Source organism: Coregonus lavaretus (genome assembly GCF_964263955.1).
Source record: "Coregonus lavaretus genome assembly, chromosome: 18".
NCBI classification, from domain to species: domain Eukaryota; kingdom Metazoa; phylum Chordata; class Actinopteri; order Salmoniformes; family Salmonidae; genus Coregonus; species Coregonus lavaretus.
In genome coordinates this window covers 15,337,334-15,361,573 of record NC_140005.1, presented here as the reverse complement: position 1 = coordinate 15,361,573, position 24,240 = coordinate 15,337,334, and the positions used below count along the sequence as shown (strand labels likewise).

The window sequence follows — 24,240 nt, the reverse complement described above, 5'->3', positions numbered from 1 at the left end:
GTAGTCTATCACAGTGCCATCCGTTTTGTCTCCAAAGCCCCATACACTACCCACCACTGTGACCTGTACGCTCTTGTTGGCTGGTCCTCACTACATGTTCGTCGTCAAACCCACTGGCTCCAGGCCATCTATAAATCACTGCTAGGCAAATCCCCGCCTTATCTTAGCTCATTGGTCACCATAGCAGCACCCACCCGTAGTCTGCGCTCCAGCAGGTATATCTCTCTGGTCATTCCCAAAGCCAACACCTCCTTTGGCCGCCATTCCTTCCAGTTCTCTGCTGCCAATGACTGGAACGAATTGCAAAAATCTCTGAAGCTGGAGACTCTTATCTCCCTCAATAACTTTAAGCATCAGTTGTCAGAGCACCTTACCGATCACTGCACCTGTACACAGCCCATCTGAAATTAGCCCACCCAACTACCTCATCCCTATATTGTTATTTATTTTGCTCTTTTGCACCCCAGTATCTCTATTTGCACATAATCTCTTGCACATCTAGCATTCCAGTGTTAATACTATTGTAATTATTCTGCACTATAGCCTATTTATTGCCTTACCTCCATAACTTGCTACATTTGCACACACTGTATATATATTTTCTGTTGTATTTCTGACTTTATGTTTTTTTTTTACCCCATATGTAACTCTGTGTTGTTTTTATTGCACTACTTTGCTTTATCTTGGCCAGGTCGCAGTTGTAAATGAGAACCTGTTCTCAACTGGCTTACCTGGTTAAATAAAGGTGAAAAAAAAAAAAAAAAGAATCCTGCTAAAGCGTTCAATTCCACGATTCAGAGAGGGCACAGCGCCAGATATGATCAGTTTTTTGTTTGTGTCTAACAGAGAGTCAATCAGCTCTTTAAAATCCAGTTTCAACTGTTCAGAGCTGCCCTTCATAATGTCATTATAACCCACACGGACTACAATAGAATCGTGAAAGTATTAGCAGGAGACAAGATAAGGGAGGTTATGACTTAGCTGCAACTATTTGTGGAATTCTGGATGGTCTGGAGATGTGCTACAGTAAAACGTAATCGGGACCGATAAATCTGCATGCTGATCATATCACGCCCAACTGGCGCCTGTTTGGAGTCGCCAACCTGCATGCCTTGCACGAGACTGGGCATACCTCTGCAATCCCCCCTCCTCCCTCCCAATATTTACCCAACCGCATCTGGGTACAATGCCTATCAAATAAAACTAAGGTTGGCAGGCTTCCCCCCAAATTCCGGACCAAAGAGCTTCATGGTAGATAACAATCGATGGAGTGAAGAAGATGGGTGCTCCAGTGGGACAAAAACGTATATGACACTGGAACCCGATGATTTTATTGTCAGATTGCGGATTCAATCCCGGGGAGAAGTATTCTACGGTCGGTTTTCCCCTTTCAGAAGCAATCAGGCAGCGTGTGGGCTTCCAGGGGAGCTCTCCAGCTGAGTTGGAGATGGCGGTTAGCCGACGTATCTGCGTGCAACATTCTTCGGTTAAGACTCCTCTCTGTCTTTGACTCTTCTTCAACGGCTCTATTGTTTCCAGTCTTAAGACATGCTCTATTAACGGTCTCATCTGCAACTCCATGGGGGTGGATCAGCAGTTGTTATGGGGCATTGCTCTCCACTGAATGTTACTGTGTCCTAACTAGAATGTATTCAGGTCCTCCTACACAAATGTCATGGCATCACTCAGGTGAATGCCACGATTCAGTGATATAGGCCACATCACCGGTTGTCCTTTAAGGAATCTAATTAGCTGTATCTATATGAAAGAGGCCCCTTTCTTATTTTATTTATATCCAATTGGTAGTTATGACCTTGTCTCATCGCTGTATCTCCCCAACGGTCTCAGGAGAGGGGAATGTCGAGACGTGTCTTTAAAGCATGACCCTACAAGCCACACTGCTTCTTAACACACTGCTCGCATAACATAGGCAAATTACAGTTGGCCCAGAACAGAGCAGCACGTCTGGCCCTTAAATGTACACAAAGGGCTAATATCAACATCATGCATATCATCTCTCCTTGCTCAAAGTAGAGGAAAGATTGACTACATCACTACTGGTCTATGTGAGAGGTATTGACGTGTTAAAAGTACTGAGCTGTCTGTTTAACCGGTTAACACACAGCTCAGACACTCATACATACCCAACAAGACAAGCCACCAGAGAGGTCTCTACACAGTCCCCAAGTCCAGAACAGAGGCTAGGAAACACATTGTACTATTTAGAGCCATGAGTACTTGGAACTCTTTTCCACCTCAAGTAACTCAAGTCAAATCAGATTTAAAAAAACAGATAATACAACACCTCAAGGCACAACGCGGACTGTGAAGACACACACTCTAAAACACACTTTAAAACACACACTCTACACACACCCAGTATTGTAATATTGCAATGTAATAATGGAGCAATGTATATTTGTAAAATGCACAATGATTTGTATGATGTAATGTTCCTGGACCAGGAAGAGTAGCTGCTGCCTTGGGAACAGCTAATGGGGATCCTAATAAAATACTAAGCCGGAAGTCAGCCGTACCAATGTGTCGGAGGAAACACCGTCCAAAGCCAAGTAAAGCCCCGCCGGTCAAACCCTCCTCTAACCCAAACGGTGCTGGGCCAATCGAACCCCAGGCTGGGCCAATCGATCCCCAGGCTGTAGCGACGCCTAAGCACTGCGATGCAGTGCCTTAGACCACTGTGCCACTCAGGAGGCCAAAATAATCAGTCAATCAGTAAATGTAATCTTAAAACATTTAGGGAGCCCTCCAAATAGTCACCCACTGTACTCTAGCCATACAGTATGTTACAGTATCTACATTGAGAGCTGACTGTTTGTGTTGTGTACATGGAGGGCTACCTGTGTCAAAGCATGCTGCCCCCAGGGCGATGTCATCTAGGGCGATGTCAGCATTGGAGCCTGGTCCCCACAGAGCCTTCACCTTGAGGTGGAACCTGGGCGAACACACATACAATGAATGGAGAGCAACACAGTATGGCATTCAATCTAGATTTCATATTAGTTTATGCTTTATTAAAATACCCTAAATTCTTTCACATTCTTTCACAGTAATCATTTATCAAACTGCAATCACTCAATAAACTCTAACTCTGAACTTTATGTACTGTAACGTTATGTGTTGACACCTCAGGTCAGTAATTAAGCAGTACATTAGGGCACCATACCCATTGAGGAGGGCAGGTAGCTGTAGAGAGATGTCCTGCCAGTTGTCTTTCCACTGTCCAGACCTCTCCCACACCAACGGGGATGTGGTAGTACTGTTTTCCTCTAGTGACAGCAGCACGGTGCCATTAAACTCCCCATAGAGATACAGGGAGAAATGCAACTGCAGACAGAGACATCCAGAAGGGATGTGAATTAGTGAATTTCATGACATACTGTTTGAAGACTTTAACATGACTTAAAACTGTATGAAGTTTGATATTCTGTGTGTAGTACCATATTACTGCTCTCTATGATATACCAGCTGTCTGGGGGGGAAAAACAGACTAATTACAAAAAATTCAAATCAATAGACAGGCCTTGGCTATGGTTGTGTGATTCTGGCATCTTTTGAGGGTGTTTCTAAAACTCCCTTAATGAGGATGTCTAGAACTCATCAGTGAGTCATCAGTGAGCATGTTGTTAGAAGGGGAGATTATCTCATCAGTAAGGAAGCCATTGGGTGGCTGGATAGATAGGTCAATTTACACCTCTCACCTGACAGGCTGTGGTAGAGACCGGTTGGGGGAAGGAGTGACTCCGGACAGACACCTCATGACTGGAACTATTCCTTCTCACGGCCAGGAACAGGAAGTGCCCTGGGGGAGAAGCCGATAACCGCAACACAGAGGGGAGCTGACACTGATGTAGTGCACCAGTCAACAGGGCATGACTGATAGAGCTCTGAAGAAATCAGTCTTTCAGTCCTCATCTCAAAAACAATAAATATTGCCTTGGCACAGTGCTTGTCGATTTGGACTGAAACCAATTGGAGCTATAAACTGAAATGCAGAAAATGAATGGAAATCATTTCAGCAGCAACAGGACATGTTTTACATCACACCATACTCCTGCTAGCACTGACTTGTTTAAAGAAATGTACTTATTGTGATCGAGATGTGGTTGTCCCACTGGCTATCCTAAGTTGAATGCACCAATTTGTAAGTCGCTCTGGATAAGAGCGTCTGCTAAATGACTTAAATGTAAATGTAAAAATGCTGGGCTTCATAATACTCAGGTGTTATAACTGATTGTAAATCATCGACAAACTGTCCAAAGGATGTCATTCTATTCAGTGATAACCCCATAGGGCATTCCTCCTTTAGGCATACAAAGGCATTAGATTCCCCAATGTTTTGAAAACTTGAATTGGAATGAAAATCCCATTGGAGTCATAAAGAACAAAATGGATTTCCGGTCTCTGTGTAATATGAGAAACGTGGAAAGAAACCTGGAGGATCGTCTTTGCCTATACACAGTCTTCTCATACTGTAGTTCCCCTCTCCTAGCTCCAGGACCTGATGGAGAGGAGACTCAACAGCACCTGAAAACCAATTCTCAGAGAATACATCGAACTCTACAGCTGTAGGACACCATCCACAGGAGGTTGGTGGCACCTTAATTGGGGAGAACGGGCTCGTGGTAATGGCTGGAACGGAATCGGTGGAATGGTATCAAATACATTAAACACATGGTTTCCAGGTGTTTGATGCCATTCCTTTTGCTCCGTTCCAGACATTATTATGAGCCATCCTCTCCTCAGCAGCCTCCACTGACACCATCATATCTCCATTTACTATTCCTGGTCAATTACCTATTGGGTGCAAAAGGTGCTTATACTGTATGGCACATACGATAAGAGGGTTGCAAGATTGAACTCTATTTTCAGTACACTGTATGTCCACTAGTGTTTAGTGACTGAGTATCAAGAAAATACCCAATTTCCAGGATGAGGACCAGTCTAGTGTAAAATTGGTACTTTATACAGCACACTGTAATACCCAACCGCTATTTATGTCTGGTCTCATAAAGGTGTCTTCATGTATACCTCCTTCAAATAAAGTGTTACCCAGCAATTTTAGGCCTGGTTACCTTTGATTGACCTGGTGTGTTTTGCACAATTTACCTTGTGTATTTTGCAGCGCTGTCCCCAGCATGTCTTCACTGTCTCCCAGTTCCTCCCCACTGACCCTCCTCCAAGAGGACAGCTCATTGGACGTTGACCAGCCACAAGACCCAGGCTCAAAGGAACAGTGGGCTCCATAGGGCAGAGAGTCTCCATGGGGACACAGTGGACCAAAACATACTCAATTCACTGGCTCATTCAGTGCCCTATATACTTATAAATATAAAATGATAAAATAGGATGTGGTGACTAGATCTATTGACTAGCCTTTTTAAAGAGCAGCTTGTATACCAATTTGAGCACTCCAGCACATTATATTTTCATCTCAGAACGTATTGGCTCTTGAATGTGCGAAAGAAAGGCTATCCTATTGTGCTGAACCCATGTCATCTCTCCAGGGTTCCACTATTCAATAGACATCATTACTGGAGGGATAAGTTTTATTCTCCATGTGGGAACTATTCTTCGCATTGAAGGATGAGTGTTTTGATTGTGTTGAGCAGGTTAGTGTTTTTCGTCATGAATCATGTTCTGGAGGCAGCTCTGCAGAGTGCTTAACCCTAACCTTAACCACACTGCTAACCCTAATGCCCAACCCTAACCTTAAATTTTGACCAAAAAAGCACATTTTTATTTAAATGAATCTTTACAATATAGCCGATTTTTACTTTGCAACTGGCATATCTAAAGGGAAATCGCTCAGTTCTGCCTCTAGGACAAGACTCATGACAATAAACGTCAACCTGTGAGCGTTAAGAGGGCTTTTATGACTAATGGTGTTGTTGTGAGCATTGATGCAAGGGCCGCAAGCATTGACTGTACCTTCATGTTTTCACTAATTGATAAATTCACTGTATAATGTCACAAAGCTGCAATTTAAAAGAACATTTCAATTCAAATTACAGTTGAATAATGGTATTTCAGTTTCAATGGGTGTCTTGGAGAAACAGTCATCTTATAAAACCCACAGAGAATGGTCCAAATAAACATACAGTGGGGAGAACAAGTATTTGATACACTGCCGATTTTGCAGGTTTTCCTACTTACAAAGCATGTAGAGGTCTCTAATTTTTATCATAGGTACACTTCAACTGTGAGAGACGGAATCTAAAACAAAAATCCAGAAAATCACATTGTATGATTTTTAAGTAATTAATTTGCATTTTATTGCATGACATAAGTATTTGATACATCAGAAAAGCAGAACTTAATATTTGGTACAGAAACCATTGTTTGCAATCACAGAGATCATACGTTTCCTGTAGGTCTTGACCAGGTTTGCACACACTGCAGCAGGGATTTTGGCCCACTCCTCCATACAGACCTTCTCCAGATCCTTCAGGTTTCGGGGCTGTCGCTGGGCAATACAGACTTTCAGCTCCCTCCAAAGATTTTCTATTGGGTTCCGGTCTGGAGACTGGCTAGGCCACTCCAGGACCTTGAGATGCTTCTTACGGAGCCACTCCTTAGTTGCCCTGGCTGTGTGATTCGGGTCGTTGTCATGCTGGAAGACCCAGCCACGACCCATCTTCAATGCTCTTACTGAGGGAAGGAGGTTGTTGGCCAAGATCTCGCGATACATGGCCCCATCCATCCTCCCCTCAATACGGTGCAGTCGTCCTGTCCCCTTTGCAGAAAAGCATCCCCAAAGAATGATGTTTCCACCTCCATGCTTCACGGTTGGGATGGTGTTCTTAGGGTTGTACTCATCCTCCTTCTTCCTCCAAACACGGCGAGTGGATTTAGACCAAAAAGCTCTATTTTTGTCTCATCAGACCACATGACCTTCTCCCATTCCTCCTCTGGATCATCCAGATGGTCATTGGCAAACTTCAGACGGGCCTGGACATGCGCTGGCTTGAGCAGGGGGACCTTGCGTGCGCTGCAGGATTTTAATCCATGACGGCGTAGTGTGTTACTAATGGTTTTCTTTGAGACTGTGGTCCCAGCTCTCTTCAGGTCATTGACCAGGTCCTTCTGTGTAGTTCTGGGCTGATCCCTCACCTTCCTCATGATCATTGATGCCCCACGAGGTGAGATCTTGCATGGAGCCCCAGACCGAGGGTGATTGACCGTCATCTTGAACTTCTTCCATTTTCTAATAATTGCGCCAACAGTTGTTGCCTTCTCACCAAGCTGCTTGCCTATTGTCCTGTAGCCCATCCCAGCCTTGTGCAGGTCTACAATTTTATCCCTGATGTCCTTACACAGCTCTCTGGTCTTGGCTATTGTGGAGAGGTTGGAGTCTGTTTGATTGAGTGTGTGGACAGGTGTCTTTTATACAGGTAACGAGTTCAAACAGGTGCAGTTAATACAGGTAATGAGTGGAGAACAGGAGGGCTTCTTAAAGAAAAACTAACAGGTCTGTGAGAACCGGAATTCTTACTGGTTGGTAGGTGATCAAATACTTATGTCATGCAATAAAATGCAAATTAATTACTTTAAAATCATACAATGTGATTTTATGGATTTTTGTTTTAGATTCCGTCTCTCACAGTTGAAGTGTACCTATGATAAAAATTACAGACCTCTACATGCTTTGTAAGTAGGAAAACCTGCAAAATCGGCAGTGTATCAAATACTTGTTCTCCCCACTGTATTAGCCTTAGTGGGAGGACTCTGGCTGGCACTTTTGGCACATTTCCGTCTCTTAATGCAATGTCCATCTAGTGGTTGTTACACTTTGCTCTTAGCATAAGGGACTGAGACATAGAGAGGAGGAGAGCACTTACTGTTGGCTAATACACTGCCTTCAGTGAAAGGATTAACAATTTATCATGGACTTAAACTTTAATAGAGTTAATGCAAGCAGCATGCACCCTGCCAGTAGCACAACACTCTGTCATTTTGGCCTGGCACATCCCTCTCCACTCACAATTGCATTAAATTATTCCAATGTAAATTAATGTGAATACTCAACAAAAATGATGTGATTTAAAAATGTGGAAACTCTTTTTCCCCAAGATGTTTCAAACATAATCTGATCCAACGTTATAAAATATACTTTGAAATAATATTGTTTTAGTGAGTAATTTTTTTTATCTAAGCAAAATATGTATTATGGAGTAGGCCTATCTACGGAAGATTATTAGGGCCAAGTGCAGAGAGATTTTTTTATTTAAATAACCTTTTTTTGCACGGTTAGTACTTTAAAAAAAAAGTGGCAACATTTCGAGAATGAAGTCGAAATTACATTTTGTGGATAAAGTCAAAAACGTTTAGATTTTTTGTACGCTAGTTGTAAATCTAGTTTGTTCATTACAGTGGCTTATAAAAATTACATTTCAAAAGGAGGCAAATAATTAGTAGGAAAACCTTTGTCATCATTTTTATGTTGCCAGATTGACTTTAGATGCAGTATAATGTTAGCAAGCTAGATTGAGAGACCAGTGGATTTTAGATAGCTAGCTAACGTTATCATTGCTAGCTATTTTTATGAACTTTGTTACCTAATGACAACATTGTCACTACTAAAGTAAATTTGACGACCTGATGATGATTTCAAAGTTGTTTCCAGCTAAATATTTACCTACTTTAGCAATGTCATCGTATTTCCAGGTCACTATAGTGTAATTTAGATGAAACAGTCCCCGTTCAAAATGACTGAGTTTAACACAACTTTTTGGCACCACTAGATATGCTAACATCTATCTATTTACACAGGACATGTGTAGCTAGCAGTCCAGCTTCTTAAAGATGTCAATCATCAACATCTCGGATTTCCTGCATGACCATGGGGTCACAGAAGAGTCCCTCTCAAAGTTGGAGGAGCAAAAGGTGCGTTCACCGTAGGGGGGTTGTGGTGCAATGAGTTAATAGGGGGTGTAGGGCCATTCATAAGGGTAGCAGAATTGCGCAGAGCTCTGCTCTCAGTCTGCATGAAAAATGTTGATCCTGACTTGACACATCCTCACACCGAAGGCAGCAGAATTTGTGAACCAGATTACAGGTTCATAACTAGTCAAGTTACAGGCTTACAGGCTTAAGTTACAGGCTTAAGTTACAGGTTATGGATCAGGTAACAGTGGAAGTAGGCTAACACTTAAGGCCTACATGTCAGTGATTAGGTGCTACATTGGTGTAGTATTTTTGCATGGACATGGAGTACTCTCTTGTCATGACTTGCCCTCATGGGCTGAGGATCAAATATTCCTGCTAGGCAAAGGTTTGAGCACCCCCTTTCCTGGGGGCCAGTTTTATGACCGGTCGTAAATTCCTTGCAGAGACTTTCTCTTCCTTGCCATGAAGTATTGGGAGAAAGGACCCCTTTGTTAACAAAGGAAGTCTTCCCGCCAAAACTCCAACATCCAAAAGTGGATAATGAAACAACATTCCTACTTAAAAGTATGTGGGAAATGGTTGGTGGGGACTCAAAGAACAATCACGTCAAATTCATGACTATGTTGTGATGTCATTAAAGATGGTGGAACAACATAACTGTATCTCTGGGGGGGTACACTTCCCAGTTATGAGGTTTGCATCTATTTGTTGTATAAAACAAATGATTAAGTATAATAATACTTTTTTGAAGATAACAATGTGATTTTAGCATTCTAGATGAGATTATTGTTTTCCATATTGATTTGTTCTCAGTCAGTGGCCACGCCCAGATGAGCACAAACATGATGGAACGCCACTTTTACCCAGAGTGCATAAAAATCCTTGTGACGAAATTCACCTCAGAGCAGCAGACGTGAAGCATGAGCCAAACGTTGCAAATGATTGAATTTCTACCAGACCAGTAAGCCCCACGGCTTAAAATGGTTGACACTCCACAAGAACCAAAAAGCGTGAAGTTGAAGCTACACGTTACAAAATGGTTAGACGAGAAAGACCAGAAAACGTGAGACGTTAGTCCACACGTTTGAAATGGAGAAACTCTGAAACTCTCAACCTCTACACGAGGTGAAGAAGAAGACAATGCACTATACCTTATCAATTCAGTCTGCAGCTGGCATGTATAGTTGTCTAGAGAACTTTCACTAAAGACACAAGTTGGAAAGGACAATCCCTCTCCGCCAACAGCTGGTACATCTGAAGTATCCATTCTAACCACCACTACAACCAGAAACTCTACCAAGGACATTGAGATCTCTGGTGGGCAAACCAGAGACCTACATGATCAACTCAACTATCGAGGACAGCAACACGTAAATACATGTTGCATTTCTAATCCGAATGAGCGATTATTATGGTGCATAAGTATTATGATTACTGTGAGCGTAGTTTCCAAAGTAACTACGATAGTTTGAATCTCTGTCTCTCCCTTCCATTCAGACCCCTCCACTACCCAAGCATTCATGCTAATGTTAGTCCAGTCCACTAGGGACCTGTTTTCATTGTATTACGTTAGTAATCAATAACCTATGTGTGTTTGTATTGTGTTATTATTTAGTTAGTTAGTGAATAAATACTTAAGCCAATTTGTGTATTGCTGATTCATCAATAAGGTCAGGGTTCTTGCAGGTTCAAGGATTATGCGACGTTCAGAATGAGACTGATAAGAGGTAATTATTTAATATGTGACTGTTATCGATTATATATAACATATATCTTCTAAGAGTTTAATTCGGGAGATGGTGACTCGTTAAACAACTTCTTCCGTGGTGCCCCAAATTCCTAATGAGTTAATTGTTACATGATTAATTTAATTGAGTGACAATTAAACAAAGTTAGGCGATTCGATAAATAACAGTCATACATTAAAGTAAGTCACGTCAAGACACTCTCAACAATAATTCCAGCAAATTGGCTATTAGAGTTATGCCCAGTGTTGTTTGTCACCACCACTAACATACATTACTGCTGTTATTTTACCCTCAGAACAGCCTCAATTCGTCGGGGTACGGACTGTACAAGGTGTCGAAAGCGTTCCACAGGGATGCTGACCGATGTAGACTCCAATGCTTCCCACAGTTGTGTAAAGTTGGCTGGATGTCCTTTGGGTGGTGGACCATACTTGATACACAAAACTGTTGAGTGTGAAAAACCTAGCAGCGTTGCAGTTCTTGACACAAATCGGTGTGCCTGGCACCTACTACCATACCCCGTTCAAAGGCATTTAAATATTTTCTTGCCCATTCACCCTCTGAATGGCACACACACAATCCATGTCTCAATTGCCTCAAGGCTTAAAAATCCTTCTTTAACCAACAACTGAAGTCAGAAGTTTACATACACTTAGGTTGGAGTCATTAAAACTCGTTTTTCAACCACTCCACAAAAAACTATAGTTTTGGCAAGTCGGTTAGGATATCTACTTTGTGCATGACACAAGTAATTTTTCCAACAATTGTTTACAGACAGATTATTTCACTTATAATTCACTGTAGCACAATTCCAGTGGGTCAGAAGTTCACATACACTAAGTTGACTGTGCCTTTAAACAGCTTGGAAAATTCCAGAAAATGATGTCATGGCTTTAGAAGCTTCTGATAGGCTAATTGACATAATTTGAGTCAATTGGAGGTGGACCTGTAGATGTATTACAAGGCCTACCTTCAAACTCAGTGCCTCTTTGCTTGACATCATGGGAAAATGAAAAGAAATCAGCCAAGACCTCAGAAAAAAAATTGTAGACCTCCACAAGTCTGGTTCATCCTTGGGAGCAATTTTCAAACACCTGAAGGTACCACGTTCATCTGTACAAACAATAGTACGCAAGTATAAACACCATGGGACCACGCAGCCATCATACCGCTCAGGAAGGAGATGCGTTCTGTCTCCTAGAGATGAACGTACTTTGGTGCGAAAAGTGCAAATCAATCCCAGAACAACAGCAAAGGACCTTGTGAAGATGCTGGAGGAAACAGGTACAAAAGTATCTATATTCACAGTAAACCGAGTCCTATATCGACATAACCTGAAAGGCCGCTCAGCAAGGAAGAAGCCACTGCTCCAAAACCGCCATAAAAAAGCCAGACTACGGTTTGCAACTGCACATGGGGACAAAGATCGTACTTTTTGGAGAAATGTCCTCTGGTATTATGAAACAAAAATATAACTGTTTGGCCATAATGACCATCTTTATGTTTGGAGGAAAATGGGGGCTGTTGCAAGCCGAAGAACACCATCCCAACCGTGAAGCATGGGGGTGGCAGCATCATGCTGTGGGGGTGCTTTGCTGCAGGAGGGACTGGTGCACTTCACAAAATAGATGGCATCATGAGGAAGGAAAATTATGTGGATCTATTGAAGCAACATCTCAAGACATCAGTCAGGAAGTTAAAGCTTGGTCGCAAATGGGTCTTCCAAATGGACAATGACCCCAAGCATACCTCCAAAGTTGTGGCAAAATGGCTTAAGGACAACAAAGTCAAGGTATTGGAGTGGCCATCACAAAGCCCTGACCTCAGTCCTATAGAAAATGTGTGGGCAGAACTGAAAAAGCGTGTGCGAGCAAGGAGGCCTACAAACCTGACTCAGTTACACCAGCTCTGTCAGGATGAATGGGCCAAAATTCACCAAACTTATTGTGGGAAGCTTGTGGAAGGCTACTCGAAAGGTTTGACCCAAGTTAAACAATAGGCAATGCTACCAAATACTAATTGAGTGTACTTCTGACACACTGGGAATGTGATGAAAGAAATAAAAGCTAAAATAAATAATTATTCTGACATTTCACATTCTTCAAATAAACTGACCTAAGACAGGGAATTTTTACTAGGATTAAATGTCAGGAATTGTGAAAAACTGAGTTTAAATGTTTTTGGCTAAGGTGTATGTAAACTTCTGACTTCAACTGTATGTTCTCCCCTTCATCTACACGGATTTGAAGTGGATTTAACAAGTGACATCAATAAGGGATCATGGCTTTCACCTGTATTCACCTGGTTAGTCTATGTCATGGAAAGTGCAGGTGTTCATAATGTTTTGTACACTCAGTGGATATATACACTACCAGTCAAAAGTATGTAGACACCTACTCATTCCAGGGTTTTTCTTTATTTTTACTATTTTCTACATTGTAGAATAATAGTGAAGACATCAAAACGATGAAATAACACATATGGAATCATGTAGTAACCAAAAAAGTGTTAAACAAATCAATATATATTTTATATTTGAGATTTTTCAAATAGCCACCCTTTGCCTTGATGACAGCTTTGCACACTCTTGTAGACTCCTAAATTGATAGTGCCATTTGTTTAGGGGATTTTACAGCTAACTAGCTACTTTACATGCTGATATTGTCTTTGGTACTATTGCGTGTAGCTACGTTTGCTTGCTAGCCAGCTAGCCAGCCAGCCCATAGAGCGAGAGCATTGCATTGTGGATTTTGTAGTCAACTTGAGCTGCAACAGATTTCCACAACGATTTTCCATGTTGCTACCAACCTTATTATAACGGCAAAATGAAACATTTTAGTGTTATTTAACACTGTAAATTAAAGGAATGAGTGGTTTTGGATGGAAGTACAGTGGTGGAAAAAGTACTTTATTTTCATAAGCTGTTTTCTATGCAGTTATCCACGTCAGGGCAATGTAATGCGGATAAAATAATGAAATGACAATGTACACTATTTTAAATGCTTAGAATTTTATATCATATTTCTTTCTCCACAGATTGACAAAGATGTTGTCCTGATCATGGAAGACGCAGATATGGCCAGCTACATACCCTCATATGTATTATTTTGTACATTATTAGCTCAGAAAGTGTTTTGCATCATTACATACAGCCGGGAAAAACTATTGGATATCAGAGCGGCGGTAACTCACCAGCATTACGACCAGGAATACGACTTTCCCGAAGCAGATCCTTTGTTTGCTCTCCTCAGGACAACTGAACTGATTCCAGCGGCTGACCCAAAACATCGCCGGCGGAGGAGAGGCACTCGGAGCGGCCTGCTGCTCCGACTTAGGAGGCGCGCACACCACCCACCGCTTCCAAGTATTCTACTCGCTAATGTTCAATCTTTAGTTAACAAAGTCGACGAACTACGGGCAAGGATTTCTTTTCAGAGACACATCAAGGCCTGTAACATACTCTGTTTCACGGAAACATGGCTCTCTTGGGATATTCTGTCGGAATCGGTCCAGCCAGATGGGTTCTCAGTTCATTGCGCAGACAGGAATAAATATCTCTCCGGGAAGCAGAAGGGCGGAGGTGTGTGTTTCATGATTAATGACTCGTGGTGTAATTGTAGTAATATAGAGGAACTCGAGTCCTTCTGTTCACCCGACCTAGAATATCTCACAACCAAATGCCGACCGTATTATCTCCCAAGAGAATTTTCTTCGGTTATAGTCACGGCCGTGTATATCCCCCCTCAAGCCGATACCACGACGGCCCTCAAAGAACTTCACTGGACCTTATGCTAACTGGAAACCACATATCCTGAGGCTGCATTTATTGTAGCCGGGGATTTTAACAAAGCAAATTTGAGGACTAGGCTGCTGAAGTTCTATCAACATATCGACTGTTGTATTTGCGCTGCTAAAATCCTCTACCATTGCTATTCAAACTTCCGGGATGGTTATAAGGCCCTCCCCCACCCTCCTTTCGGCAAATCTGACCACAACTCCATTTTGCTTCTCCCTTCCTATAGGCAGAAACTCAAACAGGAAGTACCCGTGCTAAGGACTATTCAACACTAGTCTGACCAATCGGAATCCACGCTTCAAGATTGTTTTGATCACGCGGACTGGGATATGTTCTGGGTAGCTTCCGAAAATAATTTAGACATATACACTGAAACAGTGACAGTGAGTTTATCAGGAAGTGTATAGGTAATGTTGTGCCCACTGTGACTATTAAAACCTACCCTAACCAGAAACTGTGGATAGACGGCAGCAGTCGCGCAAATCTGAAAGCACGAAAAACCGCATTCAACCATGGCAAGGTGACTGGGAATATGGCAGAATACAAACAGTGTAGCTACTCACTCCGCAAGGCAATTAAACTGGCAAAACATCAGTATAGAGACAAAGTGGAGTTGCAATTCAATGGCTCAGACACGAGACGTATGTTGCAGGGTCTACAGACAATCACAGACTACAAAAAGAAAACCAGCCACGTCGCCGACACCGACGTCTCGCTTCCAGACAAGCTAAACACCTTCTTCGCCCGCTTTGAGGATAACACAGTGCTACTGACGAGGCCCACTACCAAGGACTGTGGCCTCTCCTTCTCCATGGCTGACGTGATTAAGACATTTAAGCATGTTAACCCCCGCAAGGCTGCCGGCTCAGACGGCATCGCTAGCCGCGTCCTCAGAGCATGCGCAGACCAGCTGGCTGGTGTGTTCATGGACATATTCAATCTCTCCCTTTCCCAGTCTGCTGTTCCCACATGCTTCAAGAGGGCCACCATTGTTCCTGTACCCAAGAAAGCAAAGGTAACTGAACTAAATGACTATCGCCCTGTAGCATTCACGTCTGTCATCATGAAGTGCTTTGAGAGACTAGTCAAGGATCATATCACCTCTACCTAAACCTGTCACCCTAGACCCACTTCAATTTGCTTACCGCCCCAATAGATCCACAGATGATGCAATTTCCATCACACTGCACACTGCCCTATCCCATCTGGACAAAAGGAATACCTATGTAAGAATGCTGTTCATTGACTATAGCTCAGCATTCAACACCATAGTACCCTCCAAGCTCATCATTAAGCTCGAGGCCCTGGGTCTAAACCCCGTCCAGTGCAACTGTGTCCTGGACATCCTGACGGGCCGCCCCCAGGTGGTGAAGGTAGGAAACAACATCTCCACTTCGCTGGTCCTCAACACTGGGGCCCCACAAGGGTGCATTCTCAGCCCCCTCCTGTACTCCCTGTTCACCCATGACTGCGTGGCCAAGCACGCCTCCAACTCAATCATCAAGTTTGCAGACGACACAACAGTAGTAGGCTTGATTACCAACAATGACGAGACCGCCTACAGGGAGGAGGTGAGGGCTCTGGGAGTGTGGTGCCAGGAAAAATAACCTCTCACTCAACATCAACAAAACAAAAGAGATGATCATGGACTTCAGGAAACAGCAGAGGGTGCACCCCCCTACCCACATCGACGGGACCGCAGTTGAGAAGGTGGCAAGCTTAAAGTTCCTTGGCGTACACATTACCGACAAACTGAAATGGTCCACCCATGCAGACAGTGTGGTGAAGAAGGCACAACAGAGCCTCTTCAACCTCAGGAGGCTGAAAAAATGTGGCTTATCACCTAAAACCCTCACAAACTTTTACAGATGCACAATTGAGAGCATCCTGTCGGGCTGTATCACCGCCTGGTACGGCAACTGCACCGCCCACAACCGCAGGGTTCTCCAGAGGGTGGTGCAGTCTGCCGAACGCATTACCGGGGGCAAACTTGTCACGACTTCCGCCGAGGCTGCCTCCCCTCCTTGTTCAGGCAGGTTTCCGCGTTCGTCGTCACCGGCTTACTAGCTACTGCTGATTCCATTCTCATCACTCCACTTGTCATGTCTTGTCTTGTCAATCACACACACCTGGTGCTCATTCCCCTAATTAGTATGTGTATAAGTGTTCCCTCTGTTCCCCTTGTCTTTGTGAGTGATTGGTTCATTGTGAGAGCGAGTAGCTCGGTTGAGCTACTCTTCCATTTGTTATTGCCAAGGTGGAATATTTCCCTTGTGATAGTTTCGTTTTGACGCTGAGTGCGTTTTATTTATGTAAACAGAATAAACTCTGGACTTCGGTGTTTTACCTCCTGCGCCTGACTCCTTCATTCACACCTCATCACAGAATCACTCACCCGCTGAATGGAGTCGGCAGGAGAAGACCGCATGCATGGAGTTGTGGCAAGGGTCCAGGAGCATTCCTCGATGCTGGCCAGCTTGAGGGAAGCGATGGATCGGGTTCTTCAGGTAGTACAACGCCTGGAGAGGAGAGGACCCGATCTATCGAGACCAGCTGGTCAACCAGATCCAGCCACCTACACCCCAGCCCCTGGAGGGATCCAGATATCCCGGCCAACAGCGTTTGATGGGACGGCAGCGTGATGTAAGGGATTTCTGCTCCAACTAGAGCTGAATTTCTCCAGCTTCAGGCCGGCGCCACTGGAGCGGGAGAAGGTATCCGTCCTCGTTTCCTGCCTTTGTGGGAGAGCCCTGGAGTGGGCCAATGCGGTGTGGAACGAGGGAGGTGCCGCGTTGGAGGACTACGAGGAGATTGCTCGCCTCTTTCGGGCCGTTTTCGATCACCCGCCTGAGGGTCGAGAGGCGGGCGAACGACTGGTCCATCTGAGGCAGGGGACGAGGACCGCACAGGACTACGTGCTGGAGTTCCGGATGCTGGCAGCGGGGTCCGGGTGGAACGAGAGGGCCCTGATCGACCATTTCCGGTGCCACCTAAGGGAGGACGTCCGACGGGAGCTAGCCTGCCGTGATGCCATGCTATCGTTCTCCCAACTGGTGGACATGGCCATCCGGCTGGACAATCTGCTAGCAGCCAGAGGACGTCCTGGTAGGGGTCTGCCCGTTCCCACTACGTACGACTCTGACCCCGAGCAGATGAAGCTGGGGGGAGCCGCCGGTCGAGAGAGCGCAGGAGGACAGCGACAGTGCCACTCTGGTGGCACGAAGGGACAATCCACCTGACGTCGCAGTCAACGTTCCTTTGGGTCTGGAGGCGGTAGGCAGGGTACTCACGCATCACCCCAGGTAACGAACACCCAAACTTGTTCAGAGCCCGTTGCGACGCACTGTACCTTATCTATCTCCTTTCCCGATCACCTGGTAGTTTCCCATTGTAAGGCGCTAGTCGATTCAGGCGCAGCTGGGAACTATGGACAGGGCATTTTCACGCCGTCAAGGCATTTAATTGGTTCCCCTACCCATTCCACTCCCCATCAGAGCACTTGATAGTCGACCATTAGGGTCCGGGTTGATTAAGGAGATTACTGTACCAGTCACCATGATAACACAGGAGACGCATGTTGAGCAGATCACTTTTTTGATTATTGAGTCTCCTGCTTACCCTGTAGTCTTAGGTATTCCGTGGTTAGCCCTTCACAACCCCAATTTTTCATGGCCGCAGAGGATTCTTACGGGGTGGTCGCGTGAGTGTCCGGGTAGGTGTCTAAGTGTTTCCGTTGGTGTGACCACGGTGGAAAGTCCAGACGGTACACCCACCGTGCACATTCCCCCCGAATACCATGATCTGGCGCTCGCATTTTCCAAGACGCAAGCAACTAAATTACCACCTCATCGGGAGGGGGATTGCGCGATAAACCTTTGGGTAGACGCTGTACCTCCCAGGAGTCATGTGTATTCCATGTGGTAGGCTGAAACGGAGGCTATGGAAACATACGTCACCGAGTCCCTGCGCCAGGGGTATATATGTCCCTCCACTTCACCTGCTTCCTCAAGTTTCTTCTTTGTGAAGAAGAAAGATGGCGGTTTACGCCCGTGCATTGATTATCGACCACTGAATAAGGTGACGGTACGATTTAGTTATCCTCTTCCCCTCATTCCTTCAGTGATTGAGTCAATGCATGGGGCCCGCTTTTTCACCAAATTAGACCTCAGGAGTGCCTACAACCTGGTGCGTATTCGGGAAGGGGATGAGTGGAAAACAGCATTCAGCACAACCTCGGGGCATTATGAATACCTGGTGATGCCCTACGGTTTGATGAATGCTCCATCCATTTTCCAGTCCTTTGTGAACGAGGTGTTTCGGGACATGCTTGGTCGCGGTGTGGTGGTCTACATCGATGACATCCTGGTGTATTCTGCTATGCGCGCCGAGCATGTGTCCCTGGTTCGCAAGGTACTGGTCCGACTGCTGGAGAATGATCTTTATGCCAAAGCAGAGAAGTGTGAGTTTTTCCAGCAGTCAATCTCCTTCCTTGGATACCGCATTACTACCACAGGTGTGGAGATGGAGGGACATCACATTTCAGCCGTGCGTAATTGGCCGAATCCAACCACGGTGAAGGAGGTGCAGCGCTTCCTTGGCTTTGCCAACTACTATTCGAGGTTTATTCAGGGATTTGGCAAGGTCACAGCTCCCATTACCTCCTTGTTGAAGGGTGGGCCGTCCCGGCTCCGCTGGTCTGCTAAGGCTGATTTGGCCTTCAGTAGATTGCAGGGTCTGTTTTTACATTTACATTTACGTCATTTAGCAGACGCTCTTATCCAGAGCGACTTACAAATCGGTGCATTCACCCTATAGCCAGTGGGATAACCACTTTACAATGTTTTTTATTTTTTTATTATAATTTTTTTATATGATATTATTTTTTGTCCTTATTATTATTATTATTTTGTTTATTATTTGTTTATTTTTTTTGTGGGGGGGGGGGGGGGTAGAAGGATTACTTTATCCTATCCCAGGTATTCCTTAAACAGGTGGGGTTTCAAATGTCTCCGGAAGGTGGTGAGTGACTCCGCTGTCCTGGCGTCGTGAGGGAGCTTGTTCCACCATTGGGGTGCCAGAGCAGCGAACAGTTTTGACTGTTCACCTCAGCCCCGGTACTGGCTCACCCCGATTCATTACTACCGTTCGTAGTGGAGGTGGATGCGTCCGAGGTAGGGATAGGCGCTGTCTTATCCCAACGCTTGGGCACGCCACCCAAGCTCCACCCCTGTGCCTTCTTTTCGAAGAAGCTCAGCTCGGCGGAGCAGAACTACGGCGTTGGTGATCGGGAGCTGCTGGCTGTTGTTCAAGCTTTGACGGTGTGGAGGCATTGGCTCGAAGGGGTGAAACACCCTTTCCTCATCTGGACAGACCACCATAACCTGGAGTACATTCGGGCAGCGAGGAGGCTTAATCCTCGCCAGGCCAGGTGGGCCCTCTTCTTCACCCGGTTTGATTTCACACACTCATACAGAACGTGAAGGCAGACGTACTGTCTTCGCTGTATGACACAGAGGAGAGGCCCAGAGACAACACCCCATACTCCCGGCCTCATGCATTGTGGCGCCGGTAGTATGGGCGATGGACGCGGATATAGCGCAGGCATTACACACAGATCCATCTCCACAGCAGTGTCCAGCTGTGCTGCAGTACGTGCCTGCGCTTATCCGTGATCGTCTGATCTACTGGGCACACACAACACCCTCCTCTGGTCATCCAGGTATCGGTCGTACAATGCGCTGCCTGACCGAGAAGTACTGGTGGCCTACCTTGGCTAAGGACGTGAGGGTGTATGTTTCCTCCAGCACAGTGTGCGCCCAGAGTAAGGCACAGAGGCACCTCCCAGCAGGTAAGCTACAACCTTTACCAGTTCCACAACGACCATGGTCTCACCTTAGTATTGATTTTCTTACTGAACTTCCCCTCTCCCAAGGTAACACCACTATCCTGGTGGTTGTGGATCGCTTTTCGAAGTCCTGCCACCTCCTTCCTCTGCCCAGGCTCCCCACGGCCCTACAAACTGCAGAGGCTCTGTTTACTCACGTCTTCCGGCACTACAGGGTACCAGAGGATATAGTGTCCGACCAAGGTCCCCAGTTCACGTCTAGAGTCTGGAAGGCGTTCATGGAACATCTGGGGGTCTCGGACAGCCTGACCTCTGGATTTCACCCTGAGAGTAATGGGCAGGTGGAAAGGGTGAATCAAGATGTGGGTAGGTTCCTGTGGACCTACTGTCAGGACCGGCCGGGGGAGTGGTCGGTGTTCCTGCCATGGGCAGAATACGCTCAGAACTCTCTCCGCCACTCCTCCACTAACCTAACACCCTTCCAATGTGTTTTGGGTTACCAACCGGTCCTGGCACCGTGGCACCAGAGCCAGACCGAGGCTCCAGCGTGCCGTGCGTCCTCAGAAGGCGAACGCTGACCGCCACCGCAGGGAGGCCCCGGTTTTCGTACCGGGGGATCGGGTCTGGCTCTCGACCCGGAATCTACCCCTCCGCCTGCCCTGCCGGATGCTGAGCCCGCGGTTTGTGGGGCCGTTTAAAGTCCTGAGGAGGATAAATGAGGTTACATACAGGTTGTTACTCCCCCCTGATTACCGTATTAACCCCTCGTTTCATGTGTCTCTCCTCAGGCCGGTGGTAGCTGGTCCGCTCCAGGAGTCTGAGGTGCGGGAGGTTCCTCCACCTCCTCTGGACATCGAGGGGGCCCCGGCGTACTCGGTCCGTTCCATACTGGATTCGATGTGTCGGGTGGGGGGCCTTCAGTATCTCTTGGAGTGGGAGGGGTACGGTCCGTAGGAACGGTGCTGGGTCCCAAGGAGGGACATCCTCGATCCCTCCCTGTTGAGGGATTTCCACCGTCACCATCCGACTCGCCCTGCTCCGCGTCCTCCTGGCTGTCCCCGAGGCCGGGGTCGGCGCACTTCTTGAGCCGCGCGTCAAGTGGGGGGATACTGTCACGACTTCCACCAAGGCTGCCTCCCCTCCTTGTTCGGGCAGGTTTCGGTGTTCGTCGTCACTGGCTTACTAGCTACTGCGGATCCCATTCTCATCACTCCACTTGTCATTTCTTGTCTTGTCAATCACACACACCTGGTTCTCGTTCCCCTAATTAGTATGTGTATAAGTGTTCCCTCTGTTCCCCTTGTCTTTATTAGTGATTGGTTCATTGTGAGAGCGAGTAGCTCGGTTGAGCTACTCTTCCATTTGTTATTGCCAAGGTGGAATATTTCCCTTGTGATAGTTTCGTTTTGACGCTCGGTGCGTTTTATTTATGTAAACGGGATAAACTCTGGACTTCGTTGTTTTTCCTCCTGCGCCTGACTCCTTCATTCACACCTCATCACAAAACTACCCGCCCTCCAAGACACATACAGCACCCGATGTCACAGGAAGGCCAAAAAGATCATCAAGGACATCAACCCCCCGAGCCACTGCCTGTTCACCCCGCTATCATGGAGAAGGCGAGGTCAGTACAGGTGCATCAAAGCTGGGACCGAGAGAATGAAAAACAGCTTCTATGTCAAGGCCATCAGACTGTTAAATAGCCATCACTAGCACATTAGAGGCTGCTGCTGCCTATTGAAATCACTGGCCACTTTAAGAAATGGAACACTAGTCACTTTAATAATGTTTACATATCTTGCACTACTCATCTCATATGTATATACTGCATTCTATTCTAAAATATTCTACTGTATCTTAGTCCATGCCGCTCTGTCATTGCTTGTCCATATATGTATATTTTCTTAAATTCCATTCCTTACTAGTTTTGTGTGTATTGGGTATATGTTGTGAAATTGTTATATATTACTTGTTAGATATTACTGCACTGTCGGAGCTAGAAGCACAAGCATTTTGCTACTCCCGCTATAACTGCTAAACACATGTATGTGACAAATAACATTTTATTTGATTAGAAAAACATCCCCACAGCATGATGCTGCCACCACCATGCTTCACTGTGGGGATGGTGTTCTTAGGGTGATGAGAGGTGTTGGGTTTGCGCCAGATGTAGCGTTTTCCTTGATGGCCAAAAAGCTCAATTTTAGTCTCATCTGACCAGAGTACCTTCTTCCATATGTTTGGGGAGTCTCCCACATGCCTTTTGGCGAACACCAAACGTGTTTGCTTATCATTTTCTTTAAGCAATGGCTTTTTTTCTGGCCATTCTTCCGTAAAGCCCAGCTCAGTGGAGTGTACGGCTTAAAGTGGTCCTATGGACAGATACTCCAATCTCCGCTGTGGAGCTTTGCAGCTCCTTCAGGGTTATCTTTGGTCTCTTTGTTGCCTCTCTGAATAATGCCCTCCTTGCCTGGTCTGTGAGTTTTGGTGGGCGGCCGTCTCTTGGCAGGTTTGTTGTTGTGCCATATTCTTTCCATTTTTAAATAATGGATTTAATGGTACTACTCATCTCATATGTATATACTGCATTCTGTTCTATAATATTCTTCTGTATCTTAGTCCATGCCGCTCTGTCATTGCTTGTGCATATATGTATATTTTCTTAAATCCCATTCCTTACTTTTATGTGTGTATTGGGTATATGTTGTGAAATTGTTAGATATTACTGCACTGTCGGAGCTAGAAGCACAAGCATTTAGCTACACCCGCTATAACATCTGCTAAACACGTGTATGTGACAAACAAATGTGATTTGATTTGATTTGATATGGAGACAGGATTGCTCTTGTCAATTTCTGCCGAAATCAAAAGCCAGTCTCAAAATGAAAATGTTGTCTTTTTGAAAAACTTATGGAAAGCTGAAACTAAGAAAGCAATCAAGCAATATGGAAGAGGATCCCCAAACCTCTCAACCCAAAGGAAGACCAGAGGAAGCAGACCAGAGGAAGACTAGAGGAAGATCAAGCACTCGCAGTATTGAAGTAGGGTGGATTCACACAGATAACAAGGACACCAAACAAGTCAGAGCAAAGCAAGGAGGAGGCACCAGAAAGGTTGTTATGGACTGCAGTGCAGGAGTTACTGAGATCCTGAAAGAGGGAAAGGATATTTTCTTCTGCAACTGACAATCCAGCAAAGGCCTTGAGACTGACTTTGAGTTTGAGGTGTGGCACTTCAAGCAAAACACAATTCCAGCTGATATTTCCAATGGCACAATCTATGAGACAGCCAATCTACCCAAGTTGAGTTTCTATATTGCAACTAAGCCATTGCAAGACACTTGAAGACACTTCCATCGCTGAGCCTTTGAGTGATTGGTCTCACGATGATGAATATGACAGCACTGAGTTCATTGTCTCGGATGAATACCAAGTATCAGAGGTCAGTCAACATGGGCCAAGCATCACTGATTATCCAGTCAGCCCAGATATTCCCATCATCTTTAAGCACCCAGTCATCAGAGCTGACCATTTCATCACAGATCAGCATTACCCTGAACTGAACTTACAGAAATATATTGTTGTTCAAGCCTTTTCAGAAGTGATTGGTGGTCTCCCTAATGATACACCAGACCCTGAGATTACATTTGGTCCACCCTTAGAGGTTGAATCAAACCTGGATGACACATAGCCTTATGAACCTGATGAGATGCACCAACGTCCACCTTCAGTGAGAGTACAAAGATCATAACCATACATCATGCAAACTGCTTCAGTGACATGCTTGAAGTGTACTCTGACCCAGAGGTTTTGACCAAAACCACTGGCTGTGAGACATTTACCACCAGATAACTCTGAAGAAAAAGGATGTGGATCAGGCGCCCTGAGGGATGTGTTCAGTAGTTTCTGGCAAGAATTCTATGACCGTTGTACACTCGGAACAAC

At 45.3% G+C, this 24,240-nt stretch overlaps 1 protein-coding gene across 1 annotated transcript in view; it reads right to left on the bottom strand.

The window, feature by feature from the left end:
* The window catches only part of LOC311145326 (tyrosine-protein kinase receptor-like), a gene marked incomplete at both ends in the record, with an annotated part of 112,741 nt that overhangs the window by 31,906 nt on the left and 56,595 nt on the right, over positions 1-24,240 (bottom strand). Inside the window, 4 exons of the mRNA XM_084181557.1 lie at positions 2,859-2,953; positions 3,185-3,345; positions 3,720-3,820; positions 5,128-5,277. Of these exons, the coding sequence (XP_084037683.1) occupies positions 2,859-2,953; positions 3,185-3,345; positions 3,720-3,820; positions 5,128-5,277 (507 nt within the window). The remainder of the gene's footprint in view (positions 1-2,858; positions 2,954-3,184; positions 3,346-3,719; positions 3,821-5,127; positions 5,278-24,240) is intronic.